The sequence below is a fragment of the Heptranchias perlo genome, chromosome 13 (genome assembly GCF_035084215.1).
Source record: "Heptranchias perlo isolate sHepPer1 chromosome 13, sHepPer1.hap1, whole genome shotgun sequence".
In the NCBI taxonomy this organism is placed as follows: Eukaryota; Metazoa; Chordata; class Chondrichthyes; order Hexanchiformes; family Hexanchidae; genus Heptranchias; species Heptranchias perlo.
Window position 1 is genome coordinate 7,568,936 of NC_090337.1, and position 22,429 is coordinate 7,591,364.

The following is a 22,429-nucleotide window of genomic DNA, read 5'->3' on the forward strand; positions in this document are numbered from 1 at the left end:
CCTCTATTGTACGCTCATTTCGCACAACAGTCCTGAAGGATTTGAGCCCTGGTAACAGACACCATCCATCCGCCAGTAACGCACCCAAGCGGTAGTTCATTAACTGACACGACATTCCACGTGAACATATCACACCCAATTCCGATCGTGGTTTAGGAACATAAGGACTGGAGTAAGCGATTCAGCACCTCGAGCCTATTCCGAAATTCAATGAGATCATGGCTGATCTGTATCCTAACCCCATCCATAGCCCTTCATACCCTTGTCTAGCAAAAATCTATTGATCTCAGATTTTAAATTATTAATTAAGCTAGCATCTATTGCATTTTGTAGGAGAAAGTTCCACATTTCTACCACCCTTTGCACGAAGAAGTGTTTCCTAACTTCTCTCCTGAAAGGCCTGGCTCTGATTTTAATGTTGTGTCCCTTGTCCTAGAAACTCCGACCCCAGGAAAAAGTTTCTCTCTATCTACCCTACCAAATCCTTTCAAAATCCTAAAAACCTCAAACAAATCATCCCTTAATCCTGCATTTTCCAGGGAATACAAGCATTGTTTATGTAATCTCTCCTCATGATCTAACCCTTGGAGCCCTGGTAACATTCTGGTGAATCTGTGCTGCACTCCTTCCAAGGCCAATACATCCTTTCTAAGGTGCGATGCCCAGAATTGTACATAGTACTCCAGATGTGGTCTGACCAGAGTTTTGTATAGCTGTAGCAAAACTTTATCCCCTTTATATTCTAGCCCTCTAGTTATAAAGGCTAACATTTCATTTTAGTGGTCTGTGTATATGGACTCCTAAATCTCTTTGGACCTCCTCTATTCCTAGCTTTTCATCATTGAAAAAATACACGGATCTATCCTTTTTTTGGTCCAAAATGGATAACCTCACACCTATTTGCTTTTAAATCCATCTGTCACAGTTTTGCCCACTCATTTAATCTATCCAATGCCTCTTTGTAATGGTATGCCCTCGTTTACACTGCTTACAATGCCACCAATCTTTGTGCCATCGGAAAACTTGGATATATGTCCCTCTATTGTGTTATCTAAGTCATTAATAAATATAGTGAATAGTGGAGGCCCCAGCACAGATCACTGTGAGACACCACTAGTCACTGCCTTCTAATTCATGCTACCTACTCTCTGTCTTCTACCGCATAACCAATCTCCTAACCAGGTCAATAATTTATTTTCATCTCCATGAGCTGTAATTTTAGCTAACAGTCTCTTTTGTGTAATCTTATCGAAGGCCTTCTGGGAGTCTATATAAACTGCATCCATAGACAGTCCCCTGTCTGCTGCTTTAGTTAGTTCCTCAAAAGATTCAATTAGGTTCGTTAGACACGACCTATCCTTTACTAATCCACGTTGGCTGTCTCCAATCAGCTCAAATTTCTCTAAATGCTCAGTCACCTTGTCCTTAATTATAGATTCCAATAACGTCCACACAACAAGTGTTAGACTAACAGACCTATAATTTCCTGGTTTCTTTCTCTCATCTCTCTTAAATGGAGTTGCATTTGCAACTTTTCAATCTAAAGGAAAAATTTCAGAATCAAAATAGCTTTGGAAGATTATGGATAAAGCTTCTGCACTTTCTTCACCTCCTTCCTTTAAAACCCTGGTGTGGAAACCATCAGATCTGTCAGTATTTAGTGTCATTTTTTTTTGTAATATTGTTTTCTTGCTTACGTTAGCTTTAGTGAGTTCCAGTCCTTGATTCATTATTAGTTTCCCTGGAATGTTAAGAATATTATCCTCTTCCTCTACTATGACGACTGACACAAAGTATTTATTTTTAAAAGTCTGTCATTTCCTTATTTTCATTTGCAATATTACCCGCATCTGAATTTAAAGGGCCCAAATTACCCTTGACTACTCTTTTCTTCCAATATAATTGTAAAAACATTTTTTGTTAATCTTGATATGTCTTGTAGGTTTCTTTTCTTATTTCTTTTTTCAGGTCTTACTATCTTCTTTATATTCCTTTGCTGTTGTTTATATCTTTCCCAATCCCCTGGATCTACACTATTCTTTGCACTTTTGTAAGCTCTTTTCTTTAGTTTTATGTTATTTCTCACCACTTTTGTCGACCATGGCTGTTTTATTTGGTAAGTAGAGCTCGTGGCCTGTATTAAGCTAAATTCATTTTTGAACACCTCCCACTATTCATCTGTTGTTTTAACAGTTTTTATCAGTTTGCGATTTCAGTCTCTGCCTCATCCCGTTGAAGTTACCCTTACCAAAATATAGAATCTTGAAATGTGAGAAAGAACAGAGTTAACGTTTCAGGTCGATGACCTTTCGTTACATCCAGGTCATTGACCTGAAACGTTAACTCTGTTCCTTTCTCCACAGACGCTGCCTGACTTGCTGAGTTTTTCCAGCATTTTCTGCTTTTGTTTCAGATTTACAGCATCTGTACTATTTTGCTCCAGAATCTGAATAACTGTGTTACTTTTCTCTTTTTTCAAAAATGACATTGAATTCGATCATATTATGAGCACTGTTCGATAAATCTTCCATTACTGTTAGATTATTAACTAAGTCTGGCTCGTTATTCATTACTAAATCTAGTATGGCCTGTGGTCGTGCTGGTTCTACAACATATTGCTGCAGAAAACTATATTGAATGCACTCAAGAAATTCACTACCTTTCTTACGTGAGCTACTCTGCTCTTGCCAATCTATATGAAAATTAAAATCTCCCATTAAAACAACTCTGATTTTGCTTTAAGCCTCTCTAAACTCTGAATTAATACATTTTCCCATTTCAATGCTGCTATCAGGAGACCTGCAGACAACTCACATTGTAGTTTTAAGTCCTCGCTTATTCCTCAATTCTAACCACAGAGTGCAGATCCACTGATTGCTTTCCCTTACTTATATCCACTCTTACTAATTTTGTAATAGTATCTTTAATCAATAAGGCTACCCCTCCCTCTCTTCCAGTTTCCTTATCCGTTCTAAAGACCTTATAACCTGGAATACTTAACTCCCAATCATGACCAGCTTGCAGCCATGTCTCAGTAATGGCCACCATGTCACACCCTCTAATGTGTATTTGAGCTTCTGAGTCACTCAAGTTGACCTTTTGTGTTTCATGTACGAGGACACCTAGATCCCTCTGTACCGCAGCATTTTGTAATATTTCTCCATTCAAATAAAATTTTGCTTTTTTATTTTTCCTCCCAAAGTGGATTACTTCACATTTTCCCACATTATATTCCATCTGCTATTTTTTTGCCCATTCGCTTAACTTGTCAGTATTCCTTTGCAGACATTTTGTGTCCTCATCGCAACTTGCTTTTCCACCTATCTTTGTATCATCAGCAAATTTGGCCGCAAGACATTCTGTTCCTTCATCCAAGTTATTGATATATATTGTAAATAGTTGAGGCCCCAGCTCTGAGCCCTGCGGCACCCCACTAGTTATAGATTGCCATTTTGAAAGTGACCCTTTTATCCCGACTCTTTGTTTTCTGTTAGTTAGCCAATCCTCTATCCATGCCTGTATAATACACCCAACACCATGAGCTCTTATCTTGTGCAGTAATCTTTTATGCGGCACCTTATCGAATGTTTTTTGGAAATCTAAATATACTGCATCCATTGGTTCCCCTTTATCCACCCTGCCCGTTACTTCCTCATGGAACTCTAGTAAATTTGTCAGACATGATTTCCCCTTCAAAAAACCATGTTGACTCTCCTTGGTTGTATTATGAGTCTCCAAATGTCCTGCTACTACTTCCTTAATAATGGATTCTAGCATTTTCCCAATGACAGATGCTTTCTGTCTCATTCCCTTCTTGATTAGGGGTTTTACCTTTGCGGTTTTCTAATCCGCTGAGACCTTTCCAGAATCTAGTGAATGCATCCGCTATCTCTGTAGCCACTTCCTTTAAGACCCTTGGATGCAAGCCATCAGGTCTAGGGGAATTGTCAGCCTGTAGACCCATTAGTTTACCTAATACTTTTTCTCCAGTGATAGTGATTGTTTTTAGTTCCTCCCTCCCTTTTGCCCCTTGATTTTCTAATATTATTTAACATAACTCGTTCATTATTTGTCACTCCTGCTGTAACTACTTTAGTTATTTTAGTATTATCTTCAATTGGAGTATCTGTATGTTTGTTGCCTGAACTCTGCTCTTATCCCTTTTTAAAATTTTTAAACTATCTTTTTTACTATGGTTTCTGACTGGGCACCCCCCCCCACTCCCCAATTTATTAGTTCCAAGACCTTTTTACCCCCATACTTCTCCTTTCACCTAGGACCTTGGTCCCAACTCGGGTTCAGGTGGAGCCCATCCCAACAGTACAGCTCCCTCCTGTCGCCGTACTGGTGCAAGTGCCCCATGAAATGGAACCATTCCTTCTAGCACCACTCCTTTAACCAAGTGTTCAACTTCCTGATCTGTTGGACTCTATGCCAATTAGCACGTGGCTCGGGTAATAATCCTGAGGTTACCACCCTTGAAGTCCAGCCTTTTAATTTAGCTCATAACTCCTGATACTCCCCCAGTAGGATATCCTTCCTTTTCTTCCCTATGTCATTGGTCCGAGCATGGACCACGACAACTGGATGTTTCCCCTCCCTTTCTAAATTCCTTTCCACCCACATCGAGATATCCCTTACCCTTATCGTCACCCAACCTCCAGGCTCGATCCTTGTAGAAAATGTCACAGATTAGCTTTCGGTATCCAGAATCCTGGATCACTTCCCAATGCTAAGTTCAGGGGCTGCTCATCTCACTTGAGGCGTCATTGTGGCTGCGGAGATTAGATACCTACCGCAGCACTTTTGCGGTTAAATTGGCTCCGTTACAGTCTCTTTAATCAAGGTATCAAACAAGGCAATTCAAAGAAACGTTGTTCACCATTTAAAAAACGTTTAGAATAAAATTATAATTCATTTTCTCATCCAATTGTGTTTGAAAATATTCCTTAAATGCATTACTGCTACGCTTTGTAACTGTTAGGAAGTGGATGTTCTTATTTATACATTTATAAGTTATTCCATAAAATAATAGTGTTCAAAGGCACTGATTGACTTTCATAGGAACTAAGCATACAATGACTATTTTCATTACCAATAACTACACTTATGCAATTATAACTATTACTATAATAAGTACACATATACTTGAGACACATACAGTACAAGGTACTGGATAATGCACGGTGTCACAGGTTTCGAGCTCAAGTGGATCGACTGGCCAAGCTTTGTCGAATTCTGAAGTATCTATTCCAACACCCCTCTTTTTATATATTTCCTTCACTCTGGCTACGTGAGAATCCGCATGTTTCAAAGTATTACCTCATCCAATTAACTGGACTTCAGTTTTAACAAGAATAACTCCCAAAAGTTGACCCACACTCCCTAATTTTCCAGATCTATGGCAGGTGCCTTTTCAAGGTTAGAGAGAACAAAGATATTTTGTTGTCTCTGACTTGCTATCAGCTAAAGCTCCCTGACTGGAATTCCTTTTAATTTAAACTGTCATTCTAACAGAAAGTTACTTAACAGTCAAAAGCTAAAAGTTAATATTAAGAATTAACCGTTCGCTTACAGTAAAGTGTTGCATACCCGCTCGTTAAGTTGTTCCATATGTATTTTATTACAACTACAAATGCATTCATTATTTTCGTATACAAAATTAACATTCTACATTAGTGACAGGACCTGTACAGCCAAATAGAATCATAGAGAATCAATTTATAATTTCGTATAAATGGTGGGACTATGTCATTAACAAGCAATTACAGGCCAAAGAATGATGTGGCTATGTTCATTAAATAATTCATATTATCAACATTTTAAAGCTTTTTTGAAGGCACTTTGGACATTACATGCTTTCTTGTGTTGCTCTCTGGCTTAAGCAGTATAATGCTACATTTTGGAACGAAAATACAGAGAAGCAACCCAAAACTGGACGCCAAAATAGCAAACACTTCTATAGCTACAGTATATTTTCCAGGAGAGCTCACGTAGGCTGGAATGAAAACTATCCAAACAGCACAGAAGATAAGCATGCTAAAGGTTATACATTGGGCCTCATTGAAATTATCGGGCAGTTTCCGCGCTAGAAATGCAAGAATAAAACAAATACAGGACAGGAAAGCAATATAACCTGACACACAATAAAAGGCTGTTATAGATCCCACGTTGCATTCTAAAATAATAATTTCCCTGTAGTAGTTTGTGTTTTTGATAGGAAAAGGCGGCGCTACACTTAGCCATATAATACATATCAAACTCTGAATAAATGTGAGAACGAATACGCCGAAGCGTTGCTGTGTGGGTCCAAACCATTTTATCATATTGTTGTTGGGAAGTGTTGCTTTAAAGGCCATCAACACAAGGATAGTCTTTGCCAAAACACAAGAAATGCATAAAACGAAAGTAATGCCAAACGATACACGTTGTAACACACACGACCAAAACGAAGGTTCGCCAATAAAAGTAAGGGCGCACAGGAAACAAAGAGTTAAGGCAAAGAGAAGAAGGAAGCTCAGCTCGGAATTGTTAGCCTTAACTATGGGAGTATCCTTATACTGAAGGAAAACGCCAGCTATTGATGTAGTTCCACAGACTCCAACCAACGCGAGCGTCACTAATACGATTCCCAACGTCTCCCCAAAAGAGAGAAACTCGATTTCTTTTCTGATGCATTTGTCTTTGCTCGGATTGGACCAGTACTCGAAAGGGCACTGAGTGCAGTCTAAAGCATCTAGGAGAAATATTAAGTGGTAAACGTAAGTCAAAGATTTTTGAGGCATCAGAGTTAAAGAATTGGAAAGATATTCATGAAACTGGAGTTTTAGCATACCTGTCGTATTACTGATTTCACCGTCAGCGCATTGTGTGCAGTCAAAGCAACAGATCGGTTGTCCCTTTCTGGATACTTTCCGTGACCCTGGGGGGCAGCTCTCTGTGCAAATTGCCCGTGGAACCTGAAGAAAAATTGACAGTAACGTTTATAGTATGAAACATGTAATATGGCCTATTGCGCAAAATATAACGATTACAAAGTAATTCGAAATTACCGCTGGATCTAGCAATGGGAAATGATCGAGAGCAGATACGAGAGGTAAGCTTGGGGAACGAACATCTAGGTAACAGCGATCACAATATAATAAGGTTTAAGATGAAGATTGAAAAAGACATATGTAAGACAAAAAGCAAAGTAATAGATTGGAAAAAAGTTAATTTTGGGGGATGCGAATGGAACTAGGGAAGGTAAACTGGGAAAAAAATGACCAAGAGCTTTGGGAAATATTTGAAAAGGTGTTCAAGAGAGTTCAGAAGAAATATATTCCACTAAAAAACAAAAACAAACTAGCCAGTAATGAAACACCATGGATGGATAAAGAGATGAGGGTAAAATTGAAAATAAAGAAAAGGCATTACTAAGTACATGGACAATTATCAACAACAACTACTTGCATTTATATAACGCCTTTAACGTAGTAAAATGCCCCAAGTCGCTTCACAGGAGCACTATCAAACAAAATTTGACGTGGAGCCACATAAGCAAGTATTAGGACAGGTGACCAAAAGCTTAGTCAAAGATATAGGTGGAAACATTGGATAGGGCCTGTTTTTGGGTGGGTGTCGCACAATTCGCTATTATCCCGTGTGCAATGGCCCCTGCGCAGGCAGGACCAGATTTTCGTCAGGCCTGAGGACTTACCTGCAACCTGCATTGGAAATCAGTGTGAATGAGGATTCCATGCAATTCGCACTTTCCACCAGCAGGGAGAGCTCCACTCTCTTAAAGGCAGGCTCTCTGTTAGAAATTTCTTAAAGGTAGCTGGTACCTGTTATTTGCTGAATATAACAGCCTGCTATCTGCATGGAGTCTGAACGGAGATCAGGCATCGCAGACATAAAGCACAGATGCAGTTTCCATCCCTATGTTTACATACTGATGAGTTATGTTAAAACATTGAATAAAGGTTGCACACCACTAAATCCCACATCCTCCAATCTGCATGCCAGACCTCACCAATCTGCCAATCTGAGAGTCCATGCACCAAGGTTCTCTGCTGATGTTCCAGAGGCCTTGGTGCAAGAGGTGGACAGAAGGAATGGCATCCTATATCTGTGGGGGTGGGGGAGAACCAAGGGGCCCTCCAGACATACGCTCAAAAGGCAGTGGGAGGCAGTAGTGGATGAAGCCAATGCCAGGTGCACAGCATCATGAACATGGATGCAGTACAGGAAGAAGTTCAGTGCTCTGACATAAGTGGTCAAGGCGAGTGAGGTCAACTGTCAGGTGGTATTTCCTACCAACTGCACCACTAGCCGCATCCACTACTCCACGCACTAAACCCCCCAACACCCACCTACCAACAAACTCTTTCCATCACTACTCAACTCTTACAATCAGATGCTCCCTCACACATAACTACTGTTGCCAGCCACCTACCCAGAACTCACAGGCCACACACACTGGCAGTTATTCATACATGACAGGCACATCGCCCAGACAAATGTCCCGCTTTCTTGCAGGAGAAGGTAGCGCATATCAGTAGGCATCAAGTGGCAGTGGCATTCAGCCCCTCGATCCTGTTCTGCCATTCAATGGGATCATGGTGGACCTGTGACCTAACTCCATATATCTGCCTTAGCCCCATATCCCTTAATACCCTTGGTTCAGGGAAATCTATTAATCTCTGATTTAACATTCACAAGTGAGCTAGCATCAACTGCCATCTGTAGAAGAGCATTCCAAATGTCTCCCACCCTTTGAATCATTTCCTAACTTCACTCCCGCACGTCCTGGCTCTAAATGTTAGGCTATCCCCCCCCATGTCCTAGTATTGAAGTCTAGGAGACCTCCAAAAACAGTTACAAACATCTCGGCAGCCAGAGGCAATAATCTAGCCACTAACCTGTAAATCCTGCAGGGTCCCTTTAAATAGCGCTGGTGGGAGGTCCTCGAGGCACTCTAAGGTACGTTCAGATGGTCGGGGTTAAGACTGTACATTGTGTTGTCCTTAAGTCCCAAAATGGTGTCAATCACTTTAAATCAGCGTTGCACACTGATTGAAGCCATTTTCTCCCTCCATTACATGATTCCAGCGTTCGTTATCTGTGCTTGCGCAAACTCCTATCCCAAGGTGGCGTCTGGCGCACATCACGCAGGAAATGTGTGTGCACACCCAAGACGCCATCTTGGATCTCGGAGAGGCCGCTTGGCGCCGAAACAACACGTGTTGCACGGCCCAATTTAACACTCATAGATTTTAAGGAGTGCCTTAAACGAGCAGAGAGAGATAGAGTGGAAGAAGTTTAGGGAGGGAATCCCAGATCCTAGTGCCGAGGCAGTTGAAGGGACAACTGCCAATGGTGGAGTGATTAAAATCGGGGATGCGCAAGAGGCAAGAATTGGAGGAGCACGGAGATAAAGGAGAGGATGATAAAAGGGAATAAGAGGTTAGGACAGAAGCCAAAAAGCAATTAGGAAAGCAAAAAGGAACTATGAAATTAAATGATCATGGAATATGAAAAAGAAATAGTAAAGTATTCTAGAGATTCATAAATAACAACATAAAAATCAGGCTAGAGACGGATACTACCTAGGCACAAGGTAAACTCACATGTAATGACAGCGAAATGGCAGAAATATTGAATAATTACTTTGCCTCAGTATTTACCAGGGAGACAAGGTGGTCATGACATTAAAAGAACAGATCAAAACAGAAGAGATCAAAAATATATGAAGACATTTAAGATAGAAACAGGGATATAATTGATAAACTAATTAAACGTAGAGAGGATAAAACTCTTGGTCTGGAAGGATTGCATCTGTGCACCTTAAAAATGTTAGGGAAGAGATATTACGTTTATATAAAAATTAATTAGGAAACTGAATTGTGCCAGAGGAGTGGTGGCCAGCTAATGTGATTCCCATATTTTAAAAAGGGAGATAGAACCAGTCCGGGGAACTTTAGACAGTTAGCTTAATGTCGGTGGTAGGCAAGATAATTGAACCTTTGCTCAAAGATTTTCCTATGTTCCTAATAGAAAAACATCTAGAAACCAAAAATATGATAAAGAGTAGTCAGCATGGATTTCATGATTGACTAACCTTAATGAATTATTTGAAGAAGTAACAGAAAGAGTAGATAAGGGTAATGTAGTAGATGTAATGTAGTTGGATTTTTAAAATGGTCTTTAGTAAGGTACTACATAGTAGACTCATGACTAAGGTCAGAGCAAGTGGAGTCAGGGAACAAGTAGCAGAATGGATAGCAAGCTGGCTATGAAACAGAAAAGATAGCAGAGCTCAAAGGTAGTTACTCAGACTGGCAAAAGGTGTGAGGTGGTGTTCCACAAGGATTAGTACTGCGACCACTGTTGTTCACCATTTACATAAACAACTTGGACTCGAGAATCAGAAGTATAATTTCAAAATTTGCAGCTGACACCACATTTGGGGGTATAGTTAATACAGAGAAGGACTGCATCACCACTCTTATTGATTTGTGTATCTAGACCCCTAGATCCCCTTTCTCCTCTACCCGATTTAGACTTTTAATTTCCAAGGAATATGTGGCCTTCCAATTGTTCCTATGAAAATGCACCACCTCACACTTATCTATATTGAAATTCATTTGCCAACTCCACACACATTCTGCAAGTTTATTAATGTCTTCATGTATTTTGACGCAGTCCTCCTCAGTAATCATTGTTTTAAATTTTAATACAAGAAAGAAACCACCCAAAAACGACACAGTACTATGTTAAAACGGGTGATAGCGAATCAGCAGCCCATTTTCCATTGGAAAGCAAAATTGGGCGGAGTTCAAAACGGGTTACAACTTTCTTACTAATATTTGGTTTGAGATTGTGTAAATTGTATAAAATTGTGTAAACGCATTCCACATAGAGCTAAGACCTTCATCTTACAGGTATGCGTTCGATTTAATTCCAAGTCCCAGGGGTAAAATGGCTGAATGCCAACCCATTTCTGAGCCGAATTCCCTACTGTCCTGTTTATCTTTTAAAAAATCAGTTGTAGAAAAAGTATTAAAGATCCGCTTCTCCAGAAACAAGTCGCCAATAAATAGATAGTTATCATTGTAATAATAAACAAGTTTGGTGCAATATTCCTTTCGTATACGTACCTTGTTCGTTCCGCCATTCCATACAATAGCTTTTATATTTAGCACGATTTCTTGAACGGCAGAAGCATCATAATAGCCAACAGTCACAATCTCTGCAACACCATATTTATTGAGTTGCCAATTTATCAGGTCATATATAGCCACTGGATCCCCATTGGAATCAAAGTAGACGTTGTCATCAGACGTAGTTGTAAAATTTACTGACCGAACATAATGAAGGAGCTGCAAAAATATAATGTGGCATGTGTTTAAGATGAAGCACGAATATATAAATACATTTTCATATTACAAGTTAAAAAGCATTTAATCAGATCTATACATGTAAGATTCATTAAATTGCTACTGTATTATTATGCTAACATATAGTAACGAAAGGTAGGAAAGCCAATCAGGACCATGGACGTTCATTTTGTCTGTCGGACGGTGTATCTTTCTGTACCATTATCCCAACGGAAGTAAAAACATATTTTTAAAAACCTGCATCTAATTTCTATAACAACTCTTGTAAATTCCACCTCATTCCCTAAAGTAGGCAAGCAAGCTCCAGGAGACCATTGTTATTAGATAAAATCAGCCTACCCACCCCCTGATTATATTTCCTCGGCGTTAGGAACAAAGGATTATGCGGGACTGGAGACGATAATCCTTATCAGTGGGGCCGGTCCTAGTAATGATAATGTCTTACCCCAATTTACCTCAGAGACCCTATCTGCTGTGGCCATCAAAAATTGGCCTCTAATAATCCTAATATCCCCTACATTCAATGTCGCGATGGAGGGAGTATTCCACCTGTTCATCAGCCTCTATGTGAAGTTATAGGAATAGATTTTCCTGTTTAGTATCGTAGGTTAAAGCTTGTTGGGGCTAAAGCCCTTATTGCAAAATTTGTTACGATTTTGTATGAAAAGCTCCTGTCTCCTCGCTCTTGTCCCCAATCCTGAAAAGGAAAACCCATCCGGTTATTTCTCAACCCTTTATTCACCTTTCCTCGTCAAAGTTTGAAACTATGTTTCTTTACGCTAAAGCTTGTGTTGAGTTTGAACATTAGTCTTGGATCCAACTTATTTCTCCCCTTCTGAATAGCTTGAATACTTAAATAAGGTAAATGCTAAATCTCTCCCACGCAAAACATTCCTGGATGACTTAGTATTTTCCCATAGTTCAGGTGTCCTGTCCCATTTTTCAACTTAAATGTACTTCTTGGTAATTCACTCCGAGAGAAGCATGTTCAGTTACAGCATGGTGCCCATTGTTGAGCACAGTACTGAGATGCATAGTTTCGAGTAAGTGATGGTTAGCTTGTACAAAACATTGGTGGAACAGTGCTTGATAAAACCTAGCTATGACTTCCTGGACTTTCGTTCTATCCTTCTATATATCCTAAGATCCAATTTATTTTTTCACCACTTTTGCATATAGCGCTGATGGCCTCAGGATGAGTTCTGTAGAAAAAAAACAAATCAGACTTTTTTCCTCTGTCTAACATATGAGCTTCTCCTATTTATTTAATGCTCCCAATTTTTGGCTGCTTTCTCTGCTTCACGACTGTTCCGTTACCTATATTCAATTAAATTTTTGATCAACATGTGAAGATCCCTCTGAAACTTATTCGACACCATTTAATATAGCTTCGTTCAAATCATTAACATACACCAAGAGCAACGAATGTCCTAGAACTAAACTCTCCGATATCCATCCCTGTCACCTTCTTCCATGTAGATGCTTATTCCTTGAAAGCTACAGTTTGCATCTTTTTAATCAATTAGTTAGTTATTCTTGTTCAAAAAGTTTCCATCCAATTCTATGGATTTCTGATTTGTAAATTAAATTATTAAGCCTTATTTTATCAAGGGCTTTGTTAAAGTCTATGGCCAGAATTTTCTGCCTGTTCACGAGCTTGCCGGAGATCCACCCGCCATCACCACGTTTATTTTAATACGCAGGTGAATCACGCGCTGGCGAGCACACAAGTAGAAAATGCTACTGAGTTTCCGAGTTGAACCATCTCATTTCCATCTTCAAAACAGTCCAGTTGATTTGTCAACTGCTATCTACCACCCATGAAGCCATGTTAACTTTTTTAAATCATTCCATGCTTCTTCAGATGGACCACTATTCTCCCTTTCGGGATAATTTACATTATTTTCCAAATACCCATGTCAAGCTCACACGCTTTTCTTATCCAATGTTATTCGCCATCATTTGATTCAGTTAGTAGCATTCTTGCCTCTAATTCAGAAGGTGATAAATTGTAGTTCCAATACAAGAGTTGGAGACATAATGAAAGCTTCGTAATCTAATTCAACACTGCAGACACGATATATTATCAGATATGTTATATTTCTGAATGGCATGTTCAACAATAGTCTTTATGTTAATGTGAACGGGAAAGAGCTGATGGCGTTATTCATAGAATCATAGAATCATAGAAAGGTTACAGCACGGAAGGAGACCATTCGGCCCATCGAGTCCGCTCTGGCTCTATGCAAGAGCAAACCAGCCAGTCCCACTCCCCCACCCTTTACTCATAGCCCCGCATTTTTTTTCCTTTGAAGTACTTATCCAGTTCCCTTTTGAAGGCCATGATTGAATCTGCCTCCAACGCCCTCTTGAGCAGTGCATTCCAGATCCTAACCACTCGCTGTGTAAAAACGCTTTTCCTCATGTCACCTTGTGTTCTTTTGCCAACCACCTTAAATCTATGTCCTCTGGTCCTTGACACTTCCACCAATGGGAACAGTTTCTCTCTATCTACTCTGTCTAGACCCTTCATGATTTTGAATACTCTTTTCAAATCTCTTCGCAACCACCTCTGTTCCAAGGAGAACAAGCCCAGCTTCTCCAGTCTATCCACGTAACTCAAGTCCCTCATCCCTGGAATCATTCTAGTAAATATCTTCTGCACCCTTTCTAAGGCCTTCACCTCTTTCCTGAAGTGCAGTGCCCAGAACTGGACACAATATTCCAGTTGTGGCCGAACCAGTGTTTTATAAAGATTCATCATGACTTCCATACTTTTGCACTCTATGCCTCTATTTATAAAATCCAGGATCCCAAATGCTTTTATAACCATTTTCTCAACCTGGCCTGCCACCTTCAATGATTTATGCACATATACCCCCAGATCTCTCTGTTCCTGTACCCCTTTTAGAGTTGTGCCCTCTAGTTTATATTGCCTCTCTTCGTTCTTCCCACCAAAATTTATCACTTCACATTTTTCTGCATTAAATTTCATCTGTCACTATCCTCCTCTCTGTTTACTACACTTCCAAGTTATATGTCATCTGCAAATTTGGAAATTATGCCCTGTACACCCAAGCCCAAGTCATTAATATATATCAAGAAAAGCAGTGGTCCCAGCACTGACCCCTGGAGAACACCACTGTACACCTCCGTCCAGTCTGGAAAATAACCATTCACCACTACTCTCTGTTTCCTGTCCCTTAGCCAATTCTGTACCCATGTTGCTACTGCCCCCTTTATTCCATGGGCCGTAATTTTGATGATAAGCCTACCGTGTGGCACTTTATCAAACACCTTTTGAAAGTCCATATACACCACATTAACTGCTTTGCCCTCATCTACTCTCTCTGTTACCTCATCAAAAAACTCTATCAGGTTAGTTAAACACGATTTGCCGTATTAACGAAGAGCAATGCGCCAAGTGGCTTTGCTAACATTTCTCGCGCTATTAACATGATAAAACAGATTGGCTGGTAATTCGCCTTGTGTGCGGTTTGTGGGCGGCGGGGTGGGGGTTGTTGTGCATAATTTCAGAGTCTTTGGCCTGCAAAGCAGCAAAAGCCAAATTTCAAAAAGTAGTCCCTCCAATGTGTGGAACGTCCTGAGGACGTAAAAACGAGGAATATAAATGCAGTTTTATATTTATAATTTGGCACATCAGTTGGGTGATAAAGAGAAAAAGAAGCTAGATTGAAATATTTCACTGCTATTTACATATGTCAACTTCTTACCTGCCACGGTTGATAAGTAGAAATGTGCGCACACGTGCCATTTGTAAACGGGCCTTTTCCATCTTCACAGGTAAGCATACCGTGCATTGCATGGGCAAAGGCGTAGACTGCTTTGTATACGTTGTAGGAACTTCCGTCCATAGATATGTCAGAATATGCATTGTTTACTCCGTGTAAAGATTCATGGCCGGAGCATTGCTGATTTTCAGCAGCAGAATCTGATTTATTTTTGTTTTCTGATAATAGAGTGCACTTGAATGTTGTTTCCCAAAACTCCATCACTAAACTGTTGCCCGGGGATGTAGCTGGGTGAACCTTAAGAAGAAATTCTCGTAATCCTACCACTTCTGCCACATGGATTGCAGGTCCCATTGTCCCAATAAGGAATCTAACCCTTTCATTTGGAGAAAGTAATTCTGAAGTGACCCAAGATTCGCTTCCTATCCACTGTATACCGGTCACATTTTGACGTACAATTTCTCTTAACAAAATCCGCATTTCTCCTGTGGCTGAAAACGCTACAATTACCTTAATTGTCGACCTTTTGATTACCTCAACAATTTTTGTTATCTTTTCTTTGGAGTCGGTTCTAGAAAACGACATTGAGAAAGCCACGCAAACTCCCAGCTTTTCAATGTCTTCCATAAAAGCTTGCATTCCAAAATTCCCATAATCGTTGTTGCTTCTAATGGTTCCGATCCAGGTCCATCCAAACGTTTTAACGAGCTGAGCTAAAAGTTTGGACTGATAGTAATCACTTGGTATTGTTCTATAAAACGCAGGGTATTCCTGTCTATTACTGAGACATGCGCACGTTGCAAAGGAGCTAATCTGTTTCGGAGGGGGGGGGGGGGGGGGGGTGGGGAGGAGGAACACAAACAAATATAAACCACATATAATGAAGATCAACGTAAAGAAGGCAAATAATATACAAGCGACATTCAGGAAAATTAGAATATTTTACTGGAATCGCGTTCAACCAAATTGCATTGAAGTTGTAGACAATAAAATGACAATCAGCTTTTTCGATTGGTTATATCTGTTCATAACATCAACATTACATATGTAGGTACAATAAAATATCAATTAATTCTAGTATTTAATGTAAACTGCATTTTTTTCACTAAAGGCTCGTTTGGCGTATTATTTATTTATTTTAGCACATAAATGAATGACATTTGGCAAAGCTTTATTATTATTGAAGTCTTTAGCTAGGAATGCTCCCACAAAGCTGCTAGCTTACCAATGGAATTCCAAAAAGACCAATTGTCCTTGCTACTGCAATAGACTCTGAGGATCCACCGCCTGTAATGATAGCCGGGACAACGGGGATGCCTTTGCAATCTTTAGCAGGAAACTTGTCTTCCACTCCATTAATTAGAACCATGGCGGCTTTTGTTCCAGTCGTAGAGGAAGAACAATCATCGAGAATCCTGTAACCTATTGTAATATTTGGAAGCAATATTTGGCTTCTATTTATTTCTTCTATGGCAAAGATCATTGTCTGTAGAAGGCGGAAAGATCTGAAATCAAAACTGTAGAGTATACAAGTGCAAGTTAGTGTCAAGTATTAATATCAAATTTTGACCAGTATTACATTGAGAAAATATATTTTAACTTTTTTTTCTATAAATAAAGCATAAATATGTGCTCCGTTTTACCGTTTTTCCTTTTAGTACTCCTAAACTCTGCCGTTACTAAGATCACATTTTCAGGAATTAACTCCAATATCTTAGTTAATTTAAGCAACATTTTGACCCGTATAAATTATACTTTAATGGGTAACTTAATACTGAATGAATAAAATAGATAACCTACTTCACGTTATTTTACTCGACCTGCTATGTATGTATAAGCTATCGCAATTCAAGGCTCCAATCATATAAGTCTAACTGATAGGCAAAGGACAAAGAAACAGATCAGTTTCTCCTCTGTTGAAGTATAGGCTACAATTTCAGGCAAGTCACCAATTACTGTTTCTCTCCTTAGAACAAAATCCTTACCTATTTTTTTTTCATGTGAATTCTTACCTTTTCTTTTCCTGTCCAAATCACAATTCATTCTCAATGTTAGAATATCCTATTAAACATAATTTCTTTCTTAAAATTATGTTGTAGCAGCACTTATCCATTCCTCGCTTTTTCGATGCACATGACCATTGTCAGATAGATAGATGGATAGATAGACAGATAGATAGAAAGACACGCACACAGACACACAGACATATATAAGTGTTGATGTGGTTTAATCCTACTAAAAGCGTTCGTGCTGAAATCAGCAAATCCAGCACAGAACGGGAATTGAAACTGGATTGTAGTCGATCTGAGTCCTCTGCAGTGTGGCCACAAAATCAAGACAAGTAAAGGCAGGCAAATAAATACTTTCATCTTTGATTCAGAAGTTAATAAATTAAATGGTACGAAACATATCAAAAGCAGCCACGCTCAAATCAACCCGACTCTAAAGGTGGATGCTTCCGTGCAGCGCCCTTTAGAATATAACAAATAGGAACAGGAGTAGGCCACATGGCCCCTCAAGCTTGCTCCGCCATTCAATAAGATCATGGTCGATCTTCGACCTCATCTCCACTTTCCCGCCCGATCCCCATATCCCTTGACAGCAATAGTTAATAGGAACATTGGTTTATAAATAGCAATGTCACAAAAAGCGGTCATTACGAAAGAGTTGAACTAACCTTTTGCATTTCGGTTGCTCGGGAGAATTTTTAAAGTGATGATTACTCTCAAATCTCTGGGAGTGGACGTTAAACATTCCGCCAAGGATGATATCTCCGGCTTTAGTTATAGCTGGTAAGTTAAACTTTCCTTGAAGCTGGCATATCGGTTCATCAATCGCTGTTACAGCGAATGTAAATGTACACCAAAGTAAAAAACGAAGCATTACGATAGTTATTAGCTGGTAATTGTTGTTAAATTCTTGGTCCGAAGAAACTATTTTTCAATTTGAGAGTTTACATGTGCATTTATAAGCTGATAAGTTTACAGCTAAGAATGCTGGGTAATGACGCCTTAGGTGGAACGAAATAATTATAAACAATACACGTCAATAAAATCCCAAGAGGAAACCAGATGTGAAAATGTGATTTTCCCTTTTGCCTGAGGAAATTTAAATAATACCTCCTATCACTAGAATGCGTATATTGTTCTATTCTGAACAGAGTCTTCCATTATTCCTAAGGCCCGAGTTTAGCTGAGTATAAAGAAAATTTAAAAGCTGAACATATCGATGTCTTAATGAGTTTTTCTTTCCAGGTACACATATCGTTATCCGCTACGAATTAGAGTCTCGTCGACAGAGTTTAACATCAATTAAAGGGTGCAACATTTTTGTCAATCTTTAAATGATTAAGTGGACACAACTTACATATAACTGTTCATGTTGATCAGATTCAAAGTACGGAGGTGACCTACACAGAAACAATAAAAATGTATTAAAAGATATTTAGTGTTCTGCACAAAATTATCTGCAGCATGTGAACGTGCAACTGTGTCATAAGTAAGATATATTTTTGTTCAAAACTATAGAGACTTTTAGTAATCTTTCTACGTAAACATGAGCATTTATCTCAGAGATGCTGAGAAAGAGATAGAGGTACAGACAGCTAGAGACTGACAGATTAGAACAGAAAAGGCGGCAGCTTATTTATATACGCTTTGCCGCACAACGATTTGTTTGGGGTTCATCTGTGTAGACGTCTACCCCTTAATGCTCAGAGATCTCACCCAATTCAGTTACAACCATTTTCTCCATAATAATTTAAAAAATCAGCCCGCAAATATCATCGTTTCCTGTTCAGAAAGTCTATTCATATGGATCTTTGAAACGCTATTAAAGATCATTCTGATAACGAGGGAATCCTTATGCCGCAGGGAAATCGGAATATGAAATACTGCAGAAGGACATAGACAGACTTTCAAAACGGGTAGATAGAAAAATCTGAACTAACGTGTGTTAGAGGAAAGAAATACACCTTGAATGGTAAGGTTGCAAATGGAATAGTGGAGCAGGGAGACTTTGTGTGCAGATACAAAGATCATAAAATATAGCATTGATAAACGCATAAATAGTAAATAAAATCCTTGACTTTGTGTCAAGGGGATGAGAATATAAAAGTAATAGGGTAATGTTGAGCCTGTGCAATATCTTAACAACATCACTATTTCGGTATTGTGTATTTCATTATACGAACAAATGTAATTGCCCAATTAATTTCAATAGATAAGTGTGAAGTATTACATTTTGTTAAGAAGAATAAGGGGGCCACATACTGCTTGGATAATAAGAGTCTAAATGGGGTAGTGGAGTAGAGGGATCTGGGGGTACAGATACACAAATGACTAAATGAAAGCGAGGCAGGTTAATAAGGCCATAAAAAAGCAAACTGAAAAGCAGAGAAGTTATGTTAAACTTGTATATAACCTTGGAGAACTGTGAACAGTTCTGGTCTCCATATTATAAAGAGGATATAGAGGCACTGGAGAAGGTGCAAAATATAAATTACTAGGGTGATATCAGAGCTGACAGGTTACACCTATTAGGAAAGATTGAGCAGGCTGGGGCTCTTTTCTCTAAAAAAGAGAAGACTGAGCAGTTATCCGATAGAGGTCTTTAAGATTATGAAAGGATTTGATATGCGAGACATAGAGAAGATGTTTCCACTTGCGGGGGAAACCAGAACTAGGGGTAATAAGTATAAGATAGTCACTAATAAATCCAATAGGGAAGTCAGGAGAAACTTCTTTACCTATAGAGTGGTTGAAATGTGGAACTCGCTACCACGAGGAGTAATGTGTAATATGGAATTCCCAATGTTTAATTGGAGGAAGTTTCTACTCATTCAGTACTGGTTGTTGGACAAGCAGTTTGACAAATCAGAGACAGTGGGGTGGGGTGGGGGGTGGTATCGGGAGAGGTGGTGGTGAGGTAGAGCTGAGTATTGTCAGCGTACATCTGGAAGCTAGCATTGTGCTTTCGGTTGCCGTGGCCGTGGGGCAGCATGTAGATGAAAAATATAATGGGGCAAAGGATAGATCCTTGGGGGACTCCAGTGGTAATGGTGTGGGAGCATGAAGAGAAGCCAATGCAGATGATTTTCTGACTACAACTCAATAGATAGGAATGAAACAAGACGAGGGCAGTCCCACCCATCTGGATAGAAACATAGAATCGTAGAACGGTTACAGCACAGGAGGAAGCCATTCGGCCCATCAAGCCCGTGCTGACTCTTTGTAGGATCAATCCAGTCAGTCCCATGACTGAGGAGAGGCATTGGAGGAGGATGGTGTGGTCAACCGTGTCAAAGCCTGCAGATAGGTTGAGAAGGATGAGGAAGGACACGTTACCACGTTCACAGTCACATAGGATGTCATTTGTGACTTTGATAAGGGCTGTTTCAGTATTTTAGCCCCGGCAGAAATCTAATTGGACGGGTTAAAACATGGAATTGTGGGAAAGATGGGCACGGATTTGGGAGATGACTGCGTGTTCAAGGACTTTGGAGAGAAAAGGGAGGTTGGAGATGGGGCGGTAGTTTGCAAGGACAGAGGGGTAAAGTGTGTTTTTTTGAGGAGGGGGTGATGACGGCAGATTTGAAGGGGAGGGGGGCGGTACCTGAGGAGAGGGAACCATTAATATTATTAGCTAACATGGGGGCTAGGAAGGGTAGTTCGGTGGTCGGCAGTTAAGTGGGAATAGGCTCGAGGGAGCAGGAAGTGCATCTTCATGGGCAAGATGAGCTCAGAGAAAAGAGAGAAATTAGAGAAAGAGGCAGCTGAATGGATGGTCTGAATCTTAGTAACAAAGAAGTCCATGAACGCTTTGCACTTGTTGTTTGAGGAAAGGGTGGGGGGCTGGGGGGAGGGGTTTAAGAAGATGGTTTGTAGTGAAGAGAAGCTGAGGGTCATCGTTGACATTGCAGGATGCTCTTGGAATAGTGAGCAATTTTGGCAGAGGAGAGCAGGACCCGAAAATGCTGTATGTGGTTCAGTCAGATCTGGCCATGAATGGCGAAATGATTTGTCCGCCATAAACGTTCAAGTCTGCACCCCTTGGACTTAAAGGAGCCGAGACGAGGGCCATACCGGGAGCAATGGCCAGGGTATGAGAGAGTAAAGGTTTGGACATCAAAGGTGATGGTGAGGGTGTGATTGAGCAGATCGGTTGCTGTAGAAATGTCATGATGAATAGAGGGCCAAAGGCTAGAGAGTTGGGAATTTGAAAGTGAGGTTGTAAGTGACTTGGGGGAGTGTTTGTTTCAGGGACTGGGCACAGAAGCAAGGGAGCAGAGAAAAGAAACCGATTTCCAGAACTGGCTTCAGGTACGGAGCATTTCCCGCATAAGGCGCATATCGAAATTATGACACACGCTGCCGTGCACTCATACAGACATTTTAATACACAAAGGCACTTTACAGAACTATAGTTAGACTAACGGAACGCCAAACCAAGTAAGGGAATTTCCACGGGCTACTGTAGGCTTGAGCAAAAAGAAAGGCTTTGATAAGGTTCCTAAAAAACAGAGAAGGTTGGGAATGGAGTCCCGAGGAGCAGGGCTAAGGTGTCTGAACACTTTGCAACCAATAGTGGGGGAGGGGTGGGCTGTCAAGATCAGAGTCCAAAGATGAATGTAGAGAGTGGGAAAACAATTCTGAAAGAGGAGCAAAAACAAGGGGCTTTCTCGTCTTCTCACTCCGCCACCCACACCGATTCTTCTGTGTATCTGGGACAGGTGGAGGTGTAAACTAGCTGCGCGAAAAACACTACTGATCCCTGACCCCCAATGGCTTTGCATCTACCGGATTCAGCAGCAGAAACTACGCCTGTCCATTAGCCATGCAAATGAGAGAAATATACCACCCTGCTTCCCGCCATTTACACTGCAAAGAAGCTGGATACAAGGGCCGCCTCTTCAGTCCCAGCGTCCAGCAGTGGAGGGAACACCAGGATACAACTGTAAGGGGCGAGGTGGGGCTGTTTAAGTGAATATTTCGATAAATAGGCCCACAGTAAAACTTGAAATTCAGTGCATTAAAAATTGCACAGGCTGCGTACTCGCCGCCGTTTCTTCGCACGGGTGATGGAAGTGTAAGCGAAAAGGCTTCACTATAGTTCTTTTAACTTTGCGCGCCATCTACATTGAGTCTTACCCACCAGAAACACAAATGAGGAAAATACAAGGGCACCACCCATATTTTTTCAAATGAATGGAGGGAAAAATCAAGCGCTTTGCACAAAGATAAACATTCCTTGTCAACGAGGAGAGCATAAGCAGAAATATTATAATTTTAATAAATT

At 40.2% G+C, this 22,429-nt stretch overlaps 1 protein-coding gene across 1 annotated transcript; it reads right to left on the reverse strand.

Annotated features, from left to right (window-relative positions):
* Positions 1-5,822: 5,822 nt before the first annotated feature.
* Positions 5,823-17,947, reverse strand: LOC137330980 (extracellular calcium-sensing receptor-like). The gene is made up of 6 exons (XM_067994557.1): positions 17,811-17,947; positions 16,359-16,650; positions 15,116-15,946; positions 11,142-11,363; positions 6,836-6,959; positions 5,823-6,736 (listed from the first exon to the last, which is right to left on the reverse strand). The coding sequence occupies exons 1-6, from the start codon at positions 17,885-17,887 to the stop codon at positions 5,823-5,825; spliced, it is 2,460 nt and encodes an 819-aa protein (XP_067850658.1). The 5' UTR covers positions 17,888-17,947.
* Positions 17,948-22,429: the final 4,482 nt, after the last annotated feature.